At 38.7% G+C, this 17,468-nt stretch overlaps 1 protein-coding gene across 1 annotated transcript in view; it reads right to left on the reverse strand.

Annotated features, from left to right (window-relative positions):
* AKAP9 (A-kinase anchoring protein 9) overlaps nt 1-17,468 on the reverse strand; it is a 59,028-nt gene that overhangs the window by 17,024 nt on the left and 24,536 nt on the right. Inside the window, exons 11-19 of the mRNA XM_070728146.1 lie at nt 16,047-16,181; nt 11,809-12,270; nt 10,801-10,858; nt 10,557-10,678; nt 10,120-10,311; nt 8,874-9,062; nt 5,687-5,822; nt 4,590-4,785; nt 2,985-3,135 (exon numbers count right to left, since the gene is read on the reverse strand). Of these exons, the coding sequence (XP_070584247.1) occupies nt 2,985-3,135; nt 4,590-4,785; nt 5,687-5,822; nt 8,874-9,062; nt 10,120-10,311; nt 10,557-10,678; nt 10,801-10,858; nt 11,809-12,270; nt 16,047-16,181 (1,641 nt within the window). The remainder of the gene's footprint in view (nt 1-2,984; nt 3,136-4,589; nt 4,786-5,686; nt 5,823-8,873; nt 9,063-10,119; nt 10,312-10,556; nt 10,679-10,800; nt 10,859-11,808; nt 12,271-16,046; nt 16,182-17,468) is intronic.

Raw genomic sequence — 17,468 nt, forward strand, 5'->3', positions numbered from 1 at the left:
AAATGGCCTTCTAACTACAAATACCTTCTAACTTGGAGGAACCCAATTACCTGTCCATTTCAACTTGTCTTTCAATCTGGATATAGCGCAGTTTAGGTCTTGTGTTTAGTGTCTAAAAGTCCTAACCAGATGATCAAAGTTCTGCTTTTTCTAGAGCCATCCAATTATGCATTAAAATTGACAGGGATTGCATGTATTAAGACAAGTTGAATAGTCCTGTTCATACAGATAGCAACAGACCAGGAGAGTAGAGCAATCACAATGACATAAATGCAAACCCTCCTGAGGAATGTTTGATTGGCTACTATTGCTGTCTTTATTCAAAAACATATAGGGTCATAACTAATGAGTACTAAGAAATGAGACTACCAGGAAATCCAGAGATGTAGGCTACTCAACAATTGGAAAATTGAGACAATCCTGAAAGAGGGCAATAGTAGATTTCTCCATTTTTGGCAAGTAAATTATATGTATATGCCCATATAGGCAGTATGAGTCAATGAATGGTTATTTTGCTTTTTATGGTTTAAAAAAAAAAAAGTTTACATTTTCTATTCTTTGTAAGAATGGGTAATTGTAATGCCTCTAAATATTGTTCTCTTATAAACTGGAGGAACAACAAAACAGAAATAAAATATGGTAAATGCCCAAGGAAACAATATTTCAAATGTGTCTTCACATATTAACTGATTACACTGTTTATGAAATAGTGATTATAAAACAGTAAATTCAAACTCGTAAAGAACATTTTTGACACTTTTATTGCTTTTTCACTGTTAGAGCAGTACGAGAATTTAAAGGCCATTCAGGCAATTACATATGTTTCACCTGGTTCTACAGTGGTAGGGCATAATGAAAGCCTTATGAGAAAGTGGAAAATTTATCATTTTTAATTTATCACATAGCTTTATGTATACAGTATATACTGTGAGCTTATGCCCAGAAGACAAATTCCTTGTGTGTCCAATCACACTTGGCAAATAAAGAATTATGTTCTGTTCTATATTTTATATGCTTATTATCAGCAGATAATAAAGGTCCAGATTGAATATTAGAGCACATGTTTTCTGTAAATAATTTCATTGGCTTATTCTCTCACATTTATAGCTCAAATGTTCAACTGACAAATGGCATGCAGGTTACTGGAGTTCTATTGCTAATTAGATTAACATTGAGAATAGAATAGAATGGAATGGAATAGATATCTTTTTATTGGCCAAGTATGATTGGACACACAAGGAATTTGTCTTGGTGCATATACTCTCACTGTACATAAAAGAAAAGATATATTCATCAGTACAACACTTAATGATAGTCTTGGGTACAAAAAAGCAATCTAATCATATTAGGAACCAGTCAATATAAATTGTAAGGATACAAGCAACAAGTTACCTAGTTGTAAAGCAAATTCTTCTATCGTAGAGGGAAACATTTCTTTGTGTAATAAAATAAACATTCCACATATTCCAACAGGCTGCTTATTCTTTCATAACCCTCATTGCTGAACATGGATTATAGAGGTAAAGTATGCACAGTTCAAAGTTTGGTGAAGTGAAGTAGATTGGCATTAATTGGCACAATTCTAAGTTCGATCTTAAATATTATAGTGAATTATCTCAAGCTCCTGGGATCTTACCAATGGTAGGTTTCTCCCGGTATGGCCTGGTTCTAAGAACCGGTAGTGCTGGCGGCAGAAGGCTTCACCCACCTACTTCTGCACATGTGCAGTAGCATCATGCATGTGCATGCACGCGGACCAGTACTAAAGGGTTTTAGAACCCACTATTGGATCACACTGTCTTATAAATACATAACAATATTCTAAAACATGTATACAGTAAATATTTGCTGTGTTGCTTTCTCCCTCACAATTATGTTATGTAAATACAGGTAATCCTCAAATTAGGACTGCAATGGAGGCTTACCATTATAGTAATAAATTCTTGTTTTCAGCAAAACCATGGTAAAATACAGTTGTATGACTCTGGGGAAACTGCAAACAGCCATAAGTACAGCCCCCAATGCCAAATACCTAAAGTGTGGTCACATGACTATGGGGGCGGGCAGTGACTATCATAACTTTGAATCCAGGTTGTAAGTGTACCCATCATGCACTCTTTGACACAGTTATAATGCAGGATGGTCCAAGCACTCCCTTGCCCCACCAAGAAATTCCTCCTGCATTTTGCCAAAGTGAAACTCATGATCAAGCACTGAATTCACCAGCCAGGTTTGATTACAACTGTGTGCAATCTCAGCAGAGAGAGTGATTAAATTTCTATAGGAAGAATTGGCCTTTTGCTAGAAGCAACTCCTGCATCTAGTTTGCCTATCATGACACTTGGCATCTAGTTATTTACAACCCTGGCTTGTTGACTAACCTTGACCAAGTTTCTCTCTTGATCTGGCACTGTAAATCACCAGTTTAACTTTGGACTATGCTTTACTCAATTAAATCTTATTTACAATTAACTATGTTTCTTGATGCCTTGTTGGGATTTATAGAAGCAAGTCTTTTTCTTAATACCCTGTGCTCCTAGGAACTGAGTCTGGCTTCTGAACTCAACTCCCAGGTCTGAACAGTTGTTAAGTGACTGGTCTTAAGATGGGGGCTACCTATCTATTCATATTCATACTTTGTTTCAGTAAGCCTATAGAAAAATACCTTTGGTTAATGATTTTGTGTAAAAGACTATATGTGGTATAAGGAAATTGTTGACAAGAACAGTTACAAATACATCTAGTTTTGATCACTGAGACATTAGAATGAACTCTGCATTTTGCAATTTGTTGTTTTAATCTTGAGCATCTGTATGCAAAGTATGCAAGGAAATATAAACATTAAAGATGCTGGCTTAATTCTCAATCTTTACAATGCATGGTATCTTATTAAATATATACTAATATATACTAAGGCATGAAAAACCCTTCTTCCTCCTCATAATCAATTCCACTGCACATTTTGAATAACTAACATTGATTACCTCAATTTCTTCTTTTTCTCTTTTTCCACTGTGTTCCACTTTTGCTTTCTCCTTCTCCAGGGCCCACTGAAACTCCCTTGATTTCTTCTGTTCATTTGTAATCGTGTTTTTTAACATGTCAAGTTCAGTTGCTTTTCCCTTAAGTTCATTTCTAATAAAAGCCAAGATAAATTCTTTTTAGTTATTTGAAAAATAACCAAAACAGGAAAAACTGTACATTACAAGGCAAAGCTGCAGGTTTTCCTAAATTTTATTTCTTAATAACTGTGAGATGGGCATAATAGTAATACTCTGGTAGTAAATACTACGGTAATGCTCTCTACATGGGGCTACCTTTGAAAAGTGTTCGGAAACTTCAGATCGTGCAGAATGCAGCTGCGAGAGCAATCATGGGCTTTCCCAAATATGCCCATGTTACACCAACACTCCGCAGTCTGCATTGGTTGCCGATCAGTTTCCGGTCACAATTCAAAGTGTTGGTTATGACCTATAAAGCCCTTCATGGCATCGGGCCAGAATATCTCAGGGACCGCCTTCTGCTGCACGAATCCCAGCGACCAGTTAGGTTCCCCAGAGTGGGTCTTCTCCGGGTCCCATCAACTAAACAATGCCGCTTGGCGGGACTCAGGGGAAGAGACTTCTCTGTGGCGGCCCCGGCCCTCTGGAACCAACTACCCCCAGAGATTAGAATTGCCCCCACCCTCCTTGCCTTTCGTAAGCTACTTAAAACCCACCTCTGCCGTCAGGCATGGGGGAACTGAGATACTCTTTCCCCCTAGGCCTTCACAATTTTATGCATGGTATGTCTGTATGTATGTTTGGTTTTTATATTAATGGGTTTTTAATCGTTTTTACTATTGGATTATTTTGTATACTGTTTTATTATTGTTGTTAGCCGCCCCGAGTCTCCGGAGAGGGGCGGCATACAAATCCAATTAATAATAATAATAATAATAATAATAATAATAATAATAATAATAATAAAAAAATATTAGCTGTACTACTAATCTTCCCCTATAGCCATGATGGCAAACCTATAACATGATGCCGGAGGTGGCATGTGGACCCCTCTCTGTGGGCAAGTGCGCCGCTGTCCCAGCTCAATCAGCTGATTGGGTTTCTGAGGTGCGCATACTCACTAGCCAGCTGGTCACTGGGGTTCTGAGACATGCATGCACATCAGCTAGCTAGTCATTGGGTTGCTGATGCTCTGGCGCACACATGCGCACCTTCCAGTTTGGGCACCCTGTTCCTGAAAGGTTCACCATCACTGCCCTATACTCTCGTTCTGACTGGCTAGGTCTAGGTTAACACTGAACATTTAATATATTAACTGTTATTTTTCTCATCTCAATAACATTCAGCAAGCAAATAAATCAAATTAAAATAATCAATTCCATACAACATTTGCTGCAAGAGCCTCTGCATTCCAATCATTTTAAAAATGATGAAAAGCAAAAGAAGTCAAAGTGAATTTTGCATTAAAATGAGTAAGATTTGAAGAGCCTCACTTTAAAATCGATTTTTAATAGAATTGTACAAAAAAGGAGGAGAAAAAGTAGGATCTTCTACAGAGCTAAAGAAAACAGCCCTTGAAAATTATACCTGATAGCTTCCAGATCCCTCAAGTGCTTATGTTGTGCTTTTAGAGTTGTTTCCAATTCCAGCTTGGTTTGCCCAAGTTCATTCTTCAGTTCTGCAACGGCCATCCTTTCACAGCTAAGCTGTTCTTGAAGTTCAGTTGTTCTGTCCTTCGTATTTTTGAGCTCTATTTGCATTTCCATATTGTATCCCAACAATTCTAGGGAACACATTGTCACACAGTAAGAAACAGACTAAACATACTAATCTGTCATATTGAAATAAAATCCTGAACAAAGAGCGAAATCAGTTTCTTATTTACAGAAAACATTTAACTTCAATAATAGTAAAGGTGTGTTTGATCTTTAATCCTTTAATAAAACATAGATTACGTCCTTTATAGAGTTCCTTATTAGAAATTATTGTCATATAATAATTTTAAATTCACTGCAAGAATTTCACTTTGGCTAGGCCACTAATTTTTACTCAACAAGCTCTTGCACTATCTGTTACCTCAAATGTCTTTAACCTGAGAGGTCAGAGATCTCTCAGGTAGCTGAAGCTTGTGGCATTGACATTATTAATGCTACTTTCTGTCTTTCTGAAGTTGGTTAAGTGAGATCCTTTGATATCTTGTCCAAGTTGAGTTTTAGTATCCTAATGTTATTACTTCATATATATGAATTGTGATGAGCGAACTGAACCTGCACATTTCGGGTCCGTACCGAATTTTGCGGTATTCGGTATGCTGAACACGAAATATTTTCAAACTTCGGGCAAAGTTCAGGGTCGTGTTCAGTGTTCGGAGCTTTGATGTTACCGGCAGGTTGCTAAGGACGTCAAGGTGATCACTTCCTGGATTCCATGGAATCCAGGAAGTGTTCACCATGGCGTCCTTAGCAACCTGCCGGTGATGTCAAAGCTCCATCCCCGGAATCTCTTCGTGGGAAGGATTCCCCGTTCGGGTTTGGACGAATTTTGCGTAAAGTTCGTCCGAACTTGCCGAACCCGAACATTGTTGGGTTCGCCCATCACTATATATGAACAAACTGAAGCCAAAAAAGGAAATCTGATGGAAGAAAAATGAAGGTAGCCCCATTGATCAAACATTTACACATTACCTTTTGGATGAATTTCTATTTCTTCTTTTTCTTCACCTTGCCTGTTTAACTGCGCATGCAAAATATTGATTTCCATTAACAAACTCTGTCTGTCTGCATTCTGCAGGAAATCCAAAGCACTCCTCTGATATGTCATCTTTTATCATAAGCAGATAATAAATAAAAAGCAGAAAGAAATACTAGATTAATAACTGTGTAGAACTTGCCTTTACTATTTAAAAATTTAACAAGTTCTCATCAAATTAAATTTCAGGTAGATCTTTTTTATTTATTTTGAGGGTATTCTTAACTGGTAGTATTTCAGTTATTAAATATGTGTTTCAGAGAATATTCATAACAATACTGTTGCAATAAAAGGACATAACATCTTTAACTATTGTAATTGCTTTCTAATTCCCCATGTATCTTTAGAATAGAAGAATAGAATAGAATAGAATTTTATTGGCCAAGTGTGATTGGACACACAAGGGATTTGTCTTGGTGCATATGCTCTCAGCGAACATAAAAGAGAAAGATACATTTGTCAAGAATCATGTGGTACAACACTTAATTATTGTCATAAAGGTCAATAAAGAAACAATCAATATTAATAAAAATCTTAGGATACAAGCAACAAGTTACAGTCGTACAGTCCTAAGTTGGAGGAAAAGGATGATAGGAATGATGAGAAAAACTAGTAGAAATAGAAGTGCAGGTTTAGGGAATTATTTGTTTAGTAGAGTGATGGCGTTCGGGAAAAAAACTGTTCTTGTGTCTAGTTGTCTTGGTGTGCAATGCTCTGTAGCGACGTTTTGAGGATAGGAGTTGAAACAGTTTGGGTCCAGGATTCTACTTTAGGAAGTAGTAGAATTATAATTTCTGTTTCTCCAATTACAATATTTATTTTCGATGGCCGTAAAGTAAAAAGGTAAAAAAAACCCCAATTGCTATTGAACATGATAGAAAGTTTTATATCTATTAAAAATCTAGATGGCCAAAATAATTGTTTCATTTATTTGGAAATTTAAATATAAAATATTCCCAATAGGAATGAAAAATAAATCATAAAATTGATATGTGTACAATAATAATAAATAGCACAATAAAAATCCAAGACTATGAAAAATAATGCAAGCTTTCTCTACTTGTAGCAACATTTGTATATTGTGAAATGTTTTTTCAGTTTGAGATAAACATGTTCTGTTATATTTTTAAAACAAGAATTGATCAGCATTTTTCAAGTTTAAACTTGGAGGTTCTGAGCACTTTTTGTTTGGTAGCTTGGTAGAGTTTCTATACTTTCCTGTGATCAGTACATTAGTGAAAAATAGTTATGTTCCTGTTACTACTAGGTGGACTGAATGAGGTAATATCTGGCCATTTTGAGCCATGCATTTTGAGTGTTCTGACTTTCAGAGCCCTGTGACAGAGCCATTGTTTGTAAGTCATGAGTAGATTGTAGATTTTTTTTCAGATGAGCCAATATACTGCAATAGAAATTGGTCCCTGCTTCTACTGATTTAGACTAAGCAGTAGTGTTGGGCGAACCCAACAAAGTTTGGGTTTGGCGAGTTTGGCCGAACTTTGCCGTGAAGTTCGGGTGAGTTCGCCGAACTCGAACCCAACCCAAACATCAGCAGTGCCGCTGCGGGGTCCTTTTCCGTAAAAATAAACAAGGAGGTGGGGAATTCCCCACCTTCTTTTGCTTTCTTTTATTTTTATGGAAAAGGATGTGGAGAATCCCACAATGGGATTCCAGGGGCGGGGCTTTGACGTCACGGAGACTCCTTCTTCCCCGTTTCGGCTGGTTAGGAAGGAGTCTCCGTGATGACAAAGCCCCGCCCCCGGAATCCCACCGTGGGATTCCCCACTCTCCTCCCGGGTGGTGGCGCTTCGCGGTGTTTGAGCGAACGCCAAACGCCAAACCCAACTTTTTAAAAAGTTCGGACTCGGCATTCGGCGATCGCTTGAACATTGCAAAGTTCGGCACAAGCCCGAACTTTGCAAGTTCGGTTCACTCAACACTACTAAGCAGGTTATGAAGAAATGTAGAATTACAAGAAAAACAATAGGAGTTAGAAGGCTTCAGCCTGCATGGCTGGTAAGTACATTGCTTTAATAAAGAAAAAATATTTACCAAAAGGGATTCAAAGTTTATAAAATTGGGTTTTGGGCTGTAGGCGTACTAGGAATTATTTTACAAGTGGTTAATGCAAACACATATTTGTATAGGCTATATGTTTCATTATTTACATTTCAAGTTTTATTTTAATAATATAGACAAAAGGGACAGTTTTCAATAGAATGGTTTCTAAAGAAAAATAAACAAAGTCATTTTCATTCCTAATAAATTCTGTCATCATAAAAGTAAATAATATGTACAACTTCAAAAAAAAAAAAGTCTGGGTGGAATGCTTGAATATGTGAATAGACTTCAAATCCAGCAGTTTTTCCCAAGTACAGGTAGCGGTCACTTGGTCAGCAAGTGTTAGATGTAACAATGGTACTGAAAAAAACACCCTTAATGGCCAATTGGAAATATATACCTTTGCGGTATTCCTTAGCCATATGAATACTGTTATAATCAGTACAATTGTCCTGTGTCTAACCCTTTGTTTTTAATTCCCCATCCGGCTTCCAGTGAGATTGGCGAGGGAAGGGAAGGATTACAAGACTGCAAACTGTTTGTTTTTCTACACACTGAAACCAGTGCAATCATGTTGGCAGCTCAAGTCTCTGGGGTCGCAAGCATGTTACACATTAGCTTACAATATTTCAGCGGTTGCTGGAATTGTGAAGGTCTAGTTTAATGAAAAAAGGCACATGGGTGACATGATAGCAGTGTTCCAATATCTCAGGGGTTACCACAAAGAAAAGGGGGTCAATTATTTCTCCAAAGCAACTGAAGGCAGGAGAGAAGCAACCTGGAACTGAGAAGAAATTTCGTGAACAGAACAATTAATCCGTGGAACAACTTGCCTACAGAAGTTGTAAATGCTCCAACACTGGAAGTTTTAAGAAGAGATTGGACAACCATTTGTCTGAAATCATATAAACCTATTCTCTCTTGAAATCTCATCCCTTTCATCTCTCTGCTTTGCTCTGATATAAAGTATCATAAGCAAAGAATCTTTTAAACTGCTAGAATAAATACATTTTTTCAGGGATTACCAAGAGAAAAGCATTACTTTTTTCAAGCATAATTCACCTGTTCCTGAAGTCTCCTTTCCAGCTGGTCTATTAGTCCCAAAGCATCTTGAACACCGACTTCTGCCAATTCAGTCCGAAATGCTGCCAGAAGAATATCCTTTTCTTTTTGAAAAATTTGTTGAACAGCATACAGCAGTTCAGCCCTCCAATCTGAGATATAGTCAGGAGCTTCGGATGCTTCATAAAACTAGGGCAAAGCAACAGTAATAGTGTATAAATATATTAAAGCTTTAAAAAGAATAAATTATTTTTATATAAAAACAATATTTTACGTTTATATAATTTTATGTTATTGAAAATTCTTAGCTCTTAACAATATAATGACTTTCAGTAGTCTTAAGAACAAAATTTATGACTATAGCTTATCATGCATTTTCTAAGCTTTGGTAATTTTAGCAATTCTTGTTTTATATGAAACTTTTTTCCCTTTAAAGCTCCTTTCCCCATTGTGCAAGGTTTCCCATTTCACATGTATTAATCTCTGGAATTCCAAATCAGAGACCCAATACATATGCAGACTAGGGAAGGCTTCTTTAGCCTCTGTAAAGTTACTACTGAAAAAAGTTGTGAAACTGAAGATTAATGTTAAAACAGAAGCACAAAAGTAAAAAAATAATATAAAGCTTTATTGTAAATTTCTGTACTGAAATTTATTATTACATGACTAAAATTATATCATACTAATTTGCCCAGACATATGAAAGATTGGACTGATAGCAATCTTTTAAAAATGAGACAAGAATTTGTCTTAGCTGGCTAAATAAAAGAGGCACTTTCAAGAGATTCAAAAAGAATTTTAAAATACATTTATAGAAAAATAAATATTTCTATAACTAGAGAATTGTCAGGTGAAAATAACCAGAACCAGCCGTCACTAATCTCAACGCAGATTTTATTGCTGGTCACTTACATTACAAGAATTTTGCCAGACTGACTACATTCCCTTAAAGGATGGCAAAATTCAAGGATTCCAGAGAAGGTCTCGACTGTGCCACTTATTGCAGTGCCACGGCTGTAAACTCTGATTCCTCTTGATCCCTCCCTCCATTTTAGCTGGAGATTCCACCACAAGAGCATTAATAGAATATTACGTGATTTATGTACGTAGGTTGGTAAAATGAGGACCCAGATTGTTGGGGGGCAATATGCTGACTCTATAAACCACTTAGGAAAGGATGTAAAGTACTGTGAAACAGTATATAAGTGCTATTGCTAAAATGTAACCGTTCTATGATCATAATTACCTTGGTTTGTTTGTGAATCTGCATTTTGGAAATTAACTCTTTCAGAGATGAAATACTGCTTAAGAAAGCCTTGCGTTCTTCTAACCAAGGTACTAGTTCTTGTTTATTAGGAATAACTTCACCTTCATTGTAAGGAAATTCTGTGAGTGAAAGTACTTGTACGCCCTCGTCATGAATAGCTCTTAACAAACCCTAGGGAGGAAAACATCAGATATGATAGAATGGAGAATGAATCATTACTATTCCTTTTTCAATGTTTAGAAACTACTTTTAAAAATCTGTAAGTGGGAGTGGAAAGAAAGAAAAAGAAGAAAGTTTTAATTAGAATTGATAAGTAATTTAAATCATGGTAGGTATCTGGATGGTATCATGAAACTGCAAACATTTTTTTACTGCTATTGTTTTTTTACTTAAAAATCACGATAGATCTTAATCACCTCGATTTTCTTTGGAAGAAAATCCATTGTTGTTTCGCCTTCCTCTCTTACAACATCTGATATGGTTTCTGATCCATGGCTTGGAGTCACGTATGTTCCTTGGTTCCAGTCTGAAGCAGGGTCTGAAATAATAAGTCAAACTCAGTTGTCAAATCATAAATATATAGTTCCTTCCAGGTTTTAACAATCGCTCTGAAAATAAAGTTAACCAATATACTTTTCCAGAAAATTAATATTCTCTTACCACTATATGATCTATCACTGGCAACAGAAGTTACAGACTGTGCTCTATCCGGGATTGCCTAAAATAGAACAGAAGTTAGAGCTGACAATGAATTCTGTTTCAATAGCTCAACTTAAGAACAGCAAACCTATCAGCATAATAACATTTTTATTTTAACTAACAACATAAAAATATTCGGTGTTGTGATTCAGTCTGAGGCTCCTCAGGGAACGGCTGGAACTCTGCCGGCCCCATGCTCAGAGGGGGAGGACGAGGATCAGGAGGAGGAGGAGGACCAGGCAGACGGGGAAGAGGAATGTCAGGACGAGGAGGAGGGAGAACAGCCTGAGACCCCTGGGGGGAGCTCTCCCCAGCGAGTAGCCTGGAGTCATTAGATGAGAACGCACAAGCCATCATAGATATGAGGCAGAGAAGGGCAGCACAACGAAGGGGACAATTAGCCAGGTATTTCCATCCCTAATAGGCAACAGCTGGTTTTGGGTGTGGTTCTCCTCAGAAAGGTTGAAAAGGCAGGCCCGCCCTTCCTGTATTGTGGAGAGTTATCTTTTGGGAGTCCTGTGACCTTGCTTCGATTCTTGGCATCTCTGATTCTGGCTTGTGGTCTCGAAGGCTGAAAACTTGGGAGAGGCGTGGGTTTTATTATCTACAGTGGTGTGTGTGCCAGCAAGAAGCCTGTTGTATTGTCTGGCCGTCGTGACTTTTCTGTGAAGCTTCATAGCATTCCAGTTTGTAAGAACAGTTTCTGTTATCTGTGTTTGTTTTCAAAGATATAAAATGACTTTGCTTTTTACCAGTGTGTCTGGCTACTCTTTTTAGTTGGTGTTGACGTCTGGGGGAACCTAGACAGAACAATTCAGAAACAGATTTGGATACTTATCCAATTAATTACTGTTGGACAATGCAAAACCAAAGTGTTTCATTGGTGCAGTGCCTTAATAACATTTGTAGAGCAATGAAAATTTTATCTATGAAAAACCAAACATTGTTAGTATTTTACATAGCACATACCTCTTTATTTCTTAGGACATCTATGGCATTTTTCAAAGCATTACATTCTTCTGTTAACTCTTGTACTGCAACAAATTGTTCTCTTTTCAACACTTCTGATTCTGAGATATGTCTTGTTTCCATATCCATTATTTCAGCAGCATGTAATTCCTGCATTTGTTCAATTTTTTCATTAAATTCTTTTATGAGTTCTGTAACTTCTGCTGAAGAATATTCATTTTGTAAATCAATCTGAATTCCTTCACTTTTCACAAGGACCTGTGAGGTCTGGTTGCAGCTATTGATCTGCTGTGCCTTTTCTGTCTGACTTGATGCATCTATCCATTTGTCTTCTTTTTGCTCTGATTTTATAATATTATTTTCCTTCTTTATATATCCAGCAATTTTTTCTTCTGCCTGGGCTAATTTACTTCTGGTTTGCTCTAATTCATCTTTCAGATAAATCAGGTTTGTTTCTTTTACCTGTAAACAAACAAAATTTCAGATTCTTCCAAACTTTCTTACAGAAAGAAGATACAACTAGTATGATCTTTTAAACAACCCAGTTCTTTGAACATAAGAAGAGCCATGCTGAATCAGGCCAAAGCCCATCGAGTCCAGCATTCTGTGTCACACAGTGTCCCACCAATTGTCCATGGGGATCTTGAGTAGAAACAGAAGGCAAGACCCTCCCTTTCCCTTGACCCCCAACAAATGGTACTCAAGGGAATCCTGCCTGCATCAACTAACATAGAGGCAGCACTTGGACATCCATTTCAATAACCATCTATATGCTTGGCATCCATGAATCTGTCTAATCCTGCCTTGAAGCTATCAAGGCTGTCACAACCTCTTCTGGAAGTGAATTCCATAAACCAATGACCCTCTGGGTGAAGAAATATTTCCCTTGATTTGTCCTCACTTTCTTACCTATAAGCTTTAGGGAGTGCCCCCTTGTCCTAGTATTGTGGATAGAGGAAAGAATTTTTCTCTATCCACCCTTTCTATCCCATGCATGATTTTATACACGATCATGTCACCCCTTAAACGCCGTCTTTCAAGGCTGAAGAGACCAAGGCGTTGTAACCTGGTATCATAAGGGAGGTGCTCCTTTTCCTTTATCATTCTTGTTGCCCTTTTTTGCACCTTTTCCACTTCCATTATATCCTTCTTGAGGTGCGGTGTCCAGAACTGTACACAGTACTCCAAGTGTGGTCTCACCATCGATTTGTACAGAGGCAATACAACGCTTGCTGACCTATTTTCGATTCCCTTCCTAATCGTGCCAAGCATGGAATTTGCTTTTTTTTTACTGCTGCTGTGCACTGGGTTGACATCTTCATTGAGCTGTCCACCAAAACCCCAAGACCCCTTTCTTGGGTTGTCTTGGAAAGTTTTTCAGTTGGTAGGTATAATTGGGGTTCTTAGCCCCAAAGTGCATAATAGCCCCAATTTGCAAATAGTTTGTAGTGACAACTACAGTGTTCCCTCGATTTCCGCGGGGGATGCATTCCGAGACCGCCCGCGAAAGTCGAATTTCCGCGAAGTAGAGATGTGGAAGTAAATACACCATTTTTGGCTATGGACAGTATCACAAGCCTTCCCTTAACACTTTAAACCCCTAAATTACCATTTCCCATTCCCTTAACAACGATTTACTCACCATTATTACTGGTACTCACCATTGAATAAGACACAGTGATCCTGATATTTATAAACATAATTATTTATTAACAATAATTATTTTTTTTGTTATTTATTTGCAAAAATTATTAGTTTGGCGATGACATATGACGTCATTGGGTGGGAAAAATCGTGATATAAGAAAAACCCCACGAAGTATTTTTTAATTAATATTTTGTGAAAAACCGTGGTATAGGCTATTCGCGAAGTTCGAACCTGTGAAAATCAAGGGAACACTGTACTCATAAATATATGTTTTGGACTTGCTTGTAATTTTGCTGCTCTATATTCTCCTTCCACTACAGGAATTAATGAATATCATTGTATTGCTAGTTATTAATTGGTAGCAAATTTAAATTCTCCAGTATGGTTGCTAAATAGTCCAAAAATGGTTTGCTACAGTCTGATCTGCCTGGATTCAGATTTATTCCTTTCAATTCAGCTACTCCAAACTAATTCTATTGAAAAAAAAATTAAAGGATATTTACAAGCCACTTAAGGATGTTTCAACAGTTGTTACAACTATACAACAATAGTATAAGGGCAGACTAGATGCCGTCAGTCTTCTATGTTTCTATGTTGGGTTGTTGCCACCCTACCCCACGGATTCCAGCCTCTGGGATCGTTAGTGTCCATTTGGCACTCTCCCAGATGAAGGCTACTTCTGCGGCTGTAGTTGCCAATTTCAGCTGCATGCTCAACTCGAGCCCTGGCAGCCATTTTGGAGGCATTCAAACTGAAGGAGATTTTTCCCCACTGTGCAGCCCTTTGCCACACAGTCAGATTCCACTGACACTACTTCTCTGTCAGCAGTGTGCCTGGACTTCTAAAATCCATTCCTCAGTTGGAGTCAGACATTTGCAGGCACTAAGCGAAGCACCATTTTGTTTAGTTTCAGTTGCTCTCTCCTGGCACTAAGCGAGTCACCGTTCTAATCATTGATGGTTGCTTTCTCCTCTTTGACCCAGAGTTCTATGTAGGGCTTCTCGACTCTCCATCCCTCAGGCCCAGCACAGCAAAGACTCACTGGGCTCAAATTTCAATGACTCTGTATAGTGCTGGCTGGCCCTGCCATGGCCTAAGCCTTTAACAGCAAGTATACAGTCACGGGTGGGCTAGTCCTATTAGGCCACCGCCTTCTGGGCTTTTGCTTTCAGCCATCAGTTGTGTGGCTGTTCACATTGGGACCAGTCTCTACTAGTGGGCTTGGCTTTGGCCAGTCTCCTTTGAGTTGGCCATTTCAATCTGCAGCCTCGTCTCTGGCGCAGTGTGTGATTCTAAAAACAAAGGCAGATTGCTCCAGTTCCAACGGCTACCTGCCCTTACAGATATCAGGCTTTGGTATATCCCATTCCCGGACTATTTTGTAAGCATGCTGGAGAAGGTGCATTGGCTTCCCTGAAGGCCTATTCTCAGTTGGTTATGCAATAATCCAGCCCTGCCCTACAGAAAACTTGTGGGATCTGGTGCCGCCTTGTCTCTAACATTATGTACAAGTCTCCTTTTCATTCATCAGTTTGTCGAAAACTGGGGAAAGCACAGAAAGGCAACGAGGACTGTCCGAAAAACACAGACTCAATAACTAGGCAAATCAGACTGTAGCAACCCATTCCTGGATTATTGGCAACCAACTAAGAATAGATTTACAGGTAAGCCAACGCTCCTTTTATTTTTTATTATTAAAACACAGGTGATGTACTGTACAAATTTAAGAATGATGTACTAGGCAGCGGGGAGTAGGGCACAGCATATAAAAGTAATATGTGTTCAGGAACATACTGATATTCACAAGTTAAAAAACATGGAACAAGGCTAACTATATATGAATAACAAGCAGCCAATGCACACAGCAAGCAAATTTCAGTGTGGTGCAGTAATTAAGATGTAGGATTGGCGCAGGTTCAAATCTACCCTTAATGATAGAAACTCATTTTGCAACTTCCAACCAGTTCTCTACTCCCAACATAGCCTACTTCACATGATCTTTTTTTCTTGTAGGGGAAAATGGAAGGAAAGACCATTATACATTTTGAGCTTCTGAATGGAAAATACGAAGGAATAAATAATACCAGCTTTTGCTAATAATGTTGCCATCTGTCCTGTAGATTTTATTTAAGAAAATTTATTTAGTCTCTATTGTCCTGTAATAAAAATATGATCTGAATTATATTAATTTTTTGTCAGATTTTTCCATGTGTAGATCAAATTTTAAGATTAGTCTTCCTTAAGGCGTAGACAGAAATCATTCTCAATGTTTACTTTTATATAAAAACCTCAGTAATACAGCTCTTGATTTCTTACTGAATTACTGACAAATCATGCAGGAAGAAAACCCTCACAGCAAATCTTCTGAATATTTGAATGTTTAGTTTTAGATTGATTAAATGAAGATAGCATGGCAGTATAAAAAACACTATGTAATAATAATAGAATTGAAATTCTCTACAAAGTCCACCTAATATGCTTTTAGTTATGCACCCTTCAAATAAAGCTTTTATTTTGCACCCTTGCACCTTTCAAATACATTGTTCACAGCAACTTTTAAGGCAAAGTGCAACATGTTTATATTTTCTTACCAGTAATTGTTCTTTCAATTTCTCTGCTTTTTCTTTGTAGTTATTAAGCTCTTCCTTGGCTGCAGCTGACTCCGCTCTGACTTTTTCTAATTCAAGATAATTTCCTTGCTTGTTTGCACCCAGCTCTGCAACCACCTAAATTATTAGTACCAAAATAGTAATTCATGCAAGTATAAACCAACTTAAGCACTATTTCTTAGTTACTATGCTAAGGTAGTATCTCACATTGGTAGTAGCCTAAAACTAAAATAGAGGATAAGTCCTGACTTAAATTAATTCTTAGCATGAAGATTTAAGCATTTGCCCAATTTATTGCCCAATGAAAGTGGCTACTCGTATGCAGCTAAGATGTAGAAACACATATGTTGGTAAAGTTTCACCACTTTTGCAATAAAAATAATAACCTAAAATAATGCATTATTATCCATGCATCACTTTTGTTAAATGACTGGTGAAGGGCCAAACGGTTAATACTGTTTTACACATTTTATTGTAATTTTACATTATGGTTCTTTTATTGTTTGAACTTGTGCATGGATGTCTGATTCCTCATAGGTAATATAGAAATACAGTGATCTCTCGATTAGCGCGGGGGTTACGTTCCAAGACCTCCCGCGCTAATCGATTTCCGTGTTATAGTGGTGCGGAAGTAAAAAACACCATCTACGCATGCGCCATTTTTTTCATGGCCGCACATGCGCAGATGGTGGAGTTTGCGTGTGGGCGGCGGGGAAGACCAAGGGAAGGTTCCTTCAGCCGCCCAACAGCTGATCTGCTCCGCAGCGCGGAAGCAGCGAGGAGCCGAAGATGGGGTAAAGGCAAAGGGGAAACCCCATCTTCGGCTCCTCGCTGCTGCCGCGCTGCGGAGCGGATCAGGTGTTGGGCGGCTGAAGGAACCTTCCCTTGGTCTTCCCGCCGCCCAGGCAAAGGGGAAACCCCAAGATCGCTTGCCGCTTGCCGCTTGGAGCCTTGCTTCGCCTCCTTCGCTGCAATACGGCAAGCGGCAAGCGATCTTGGGGTTTCCCCTTTGCCTGGGCGGCGCTGGGGCCATGCGGAGCCGCTCATCTAGGGGGGCGTGGACCGGCAAGGTGCCCTCCGCTCTCTCTCTTTCTCTCCCTGTTACCGGTGTGGTATAAGAGAGAGAAAGAAAGAGAAAGGAGGGCGACTTGCCAGTCCACGCCCCCCTGGATGAGCGGCCCCGCATGGCCCCAGAGCCGGATTCCGCCGTTGCCTCCGCCCTTGTTCGGCTCTGCAGCTGAGAGGCCACGTCCACCCCCTCCTCGGTGTCCCCGGCACCCAGCGTCCCCACGCCGCCTCCACCTCCCGGTAATGCGCCCGACCTCTGCCTCTCTCTTTCTCTCTCATATACCACGCCGGCAACAGGGAGAGAAAGAGAGAGAGAACTAGCGCGGACTTATTTTT

This window comes from Erythrolamprus reginae, chromosome Z (genome assembly GCF_031021105.1).
Source record: "Erythrolamprus reginae isolate rEryReg1 chromosome Z, rEryReg1.hap1, whole genome shotgun sequence".
NCBI classification, from domain to species: Eukaryota; Metazoa; Chordata; class Lepidosauria; order Squamata; family Dipsadidae; genus Erythrolamprus; species Erythrolamprus reginae.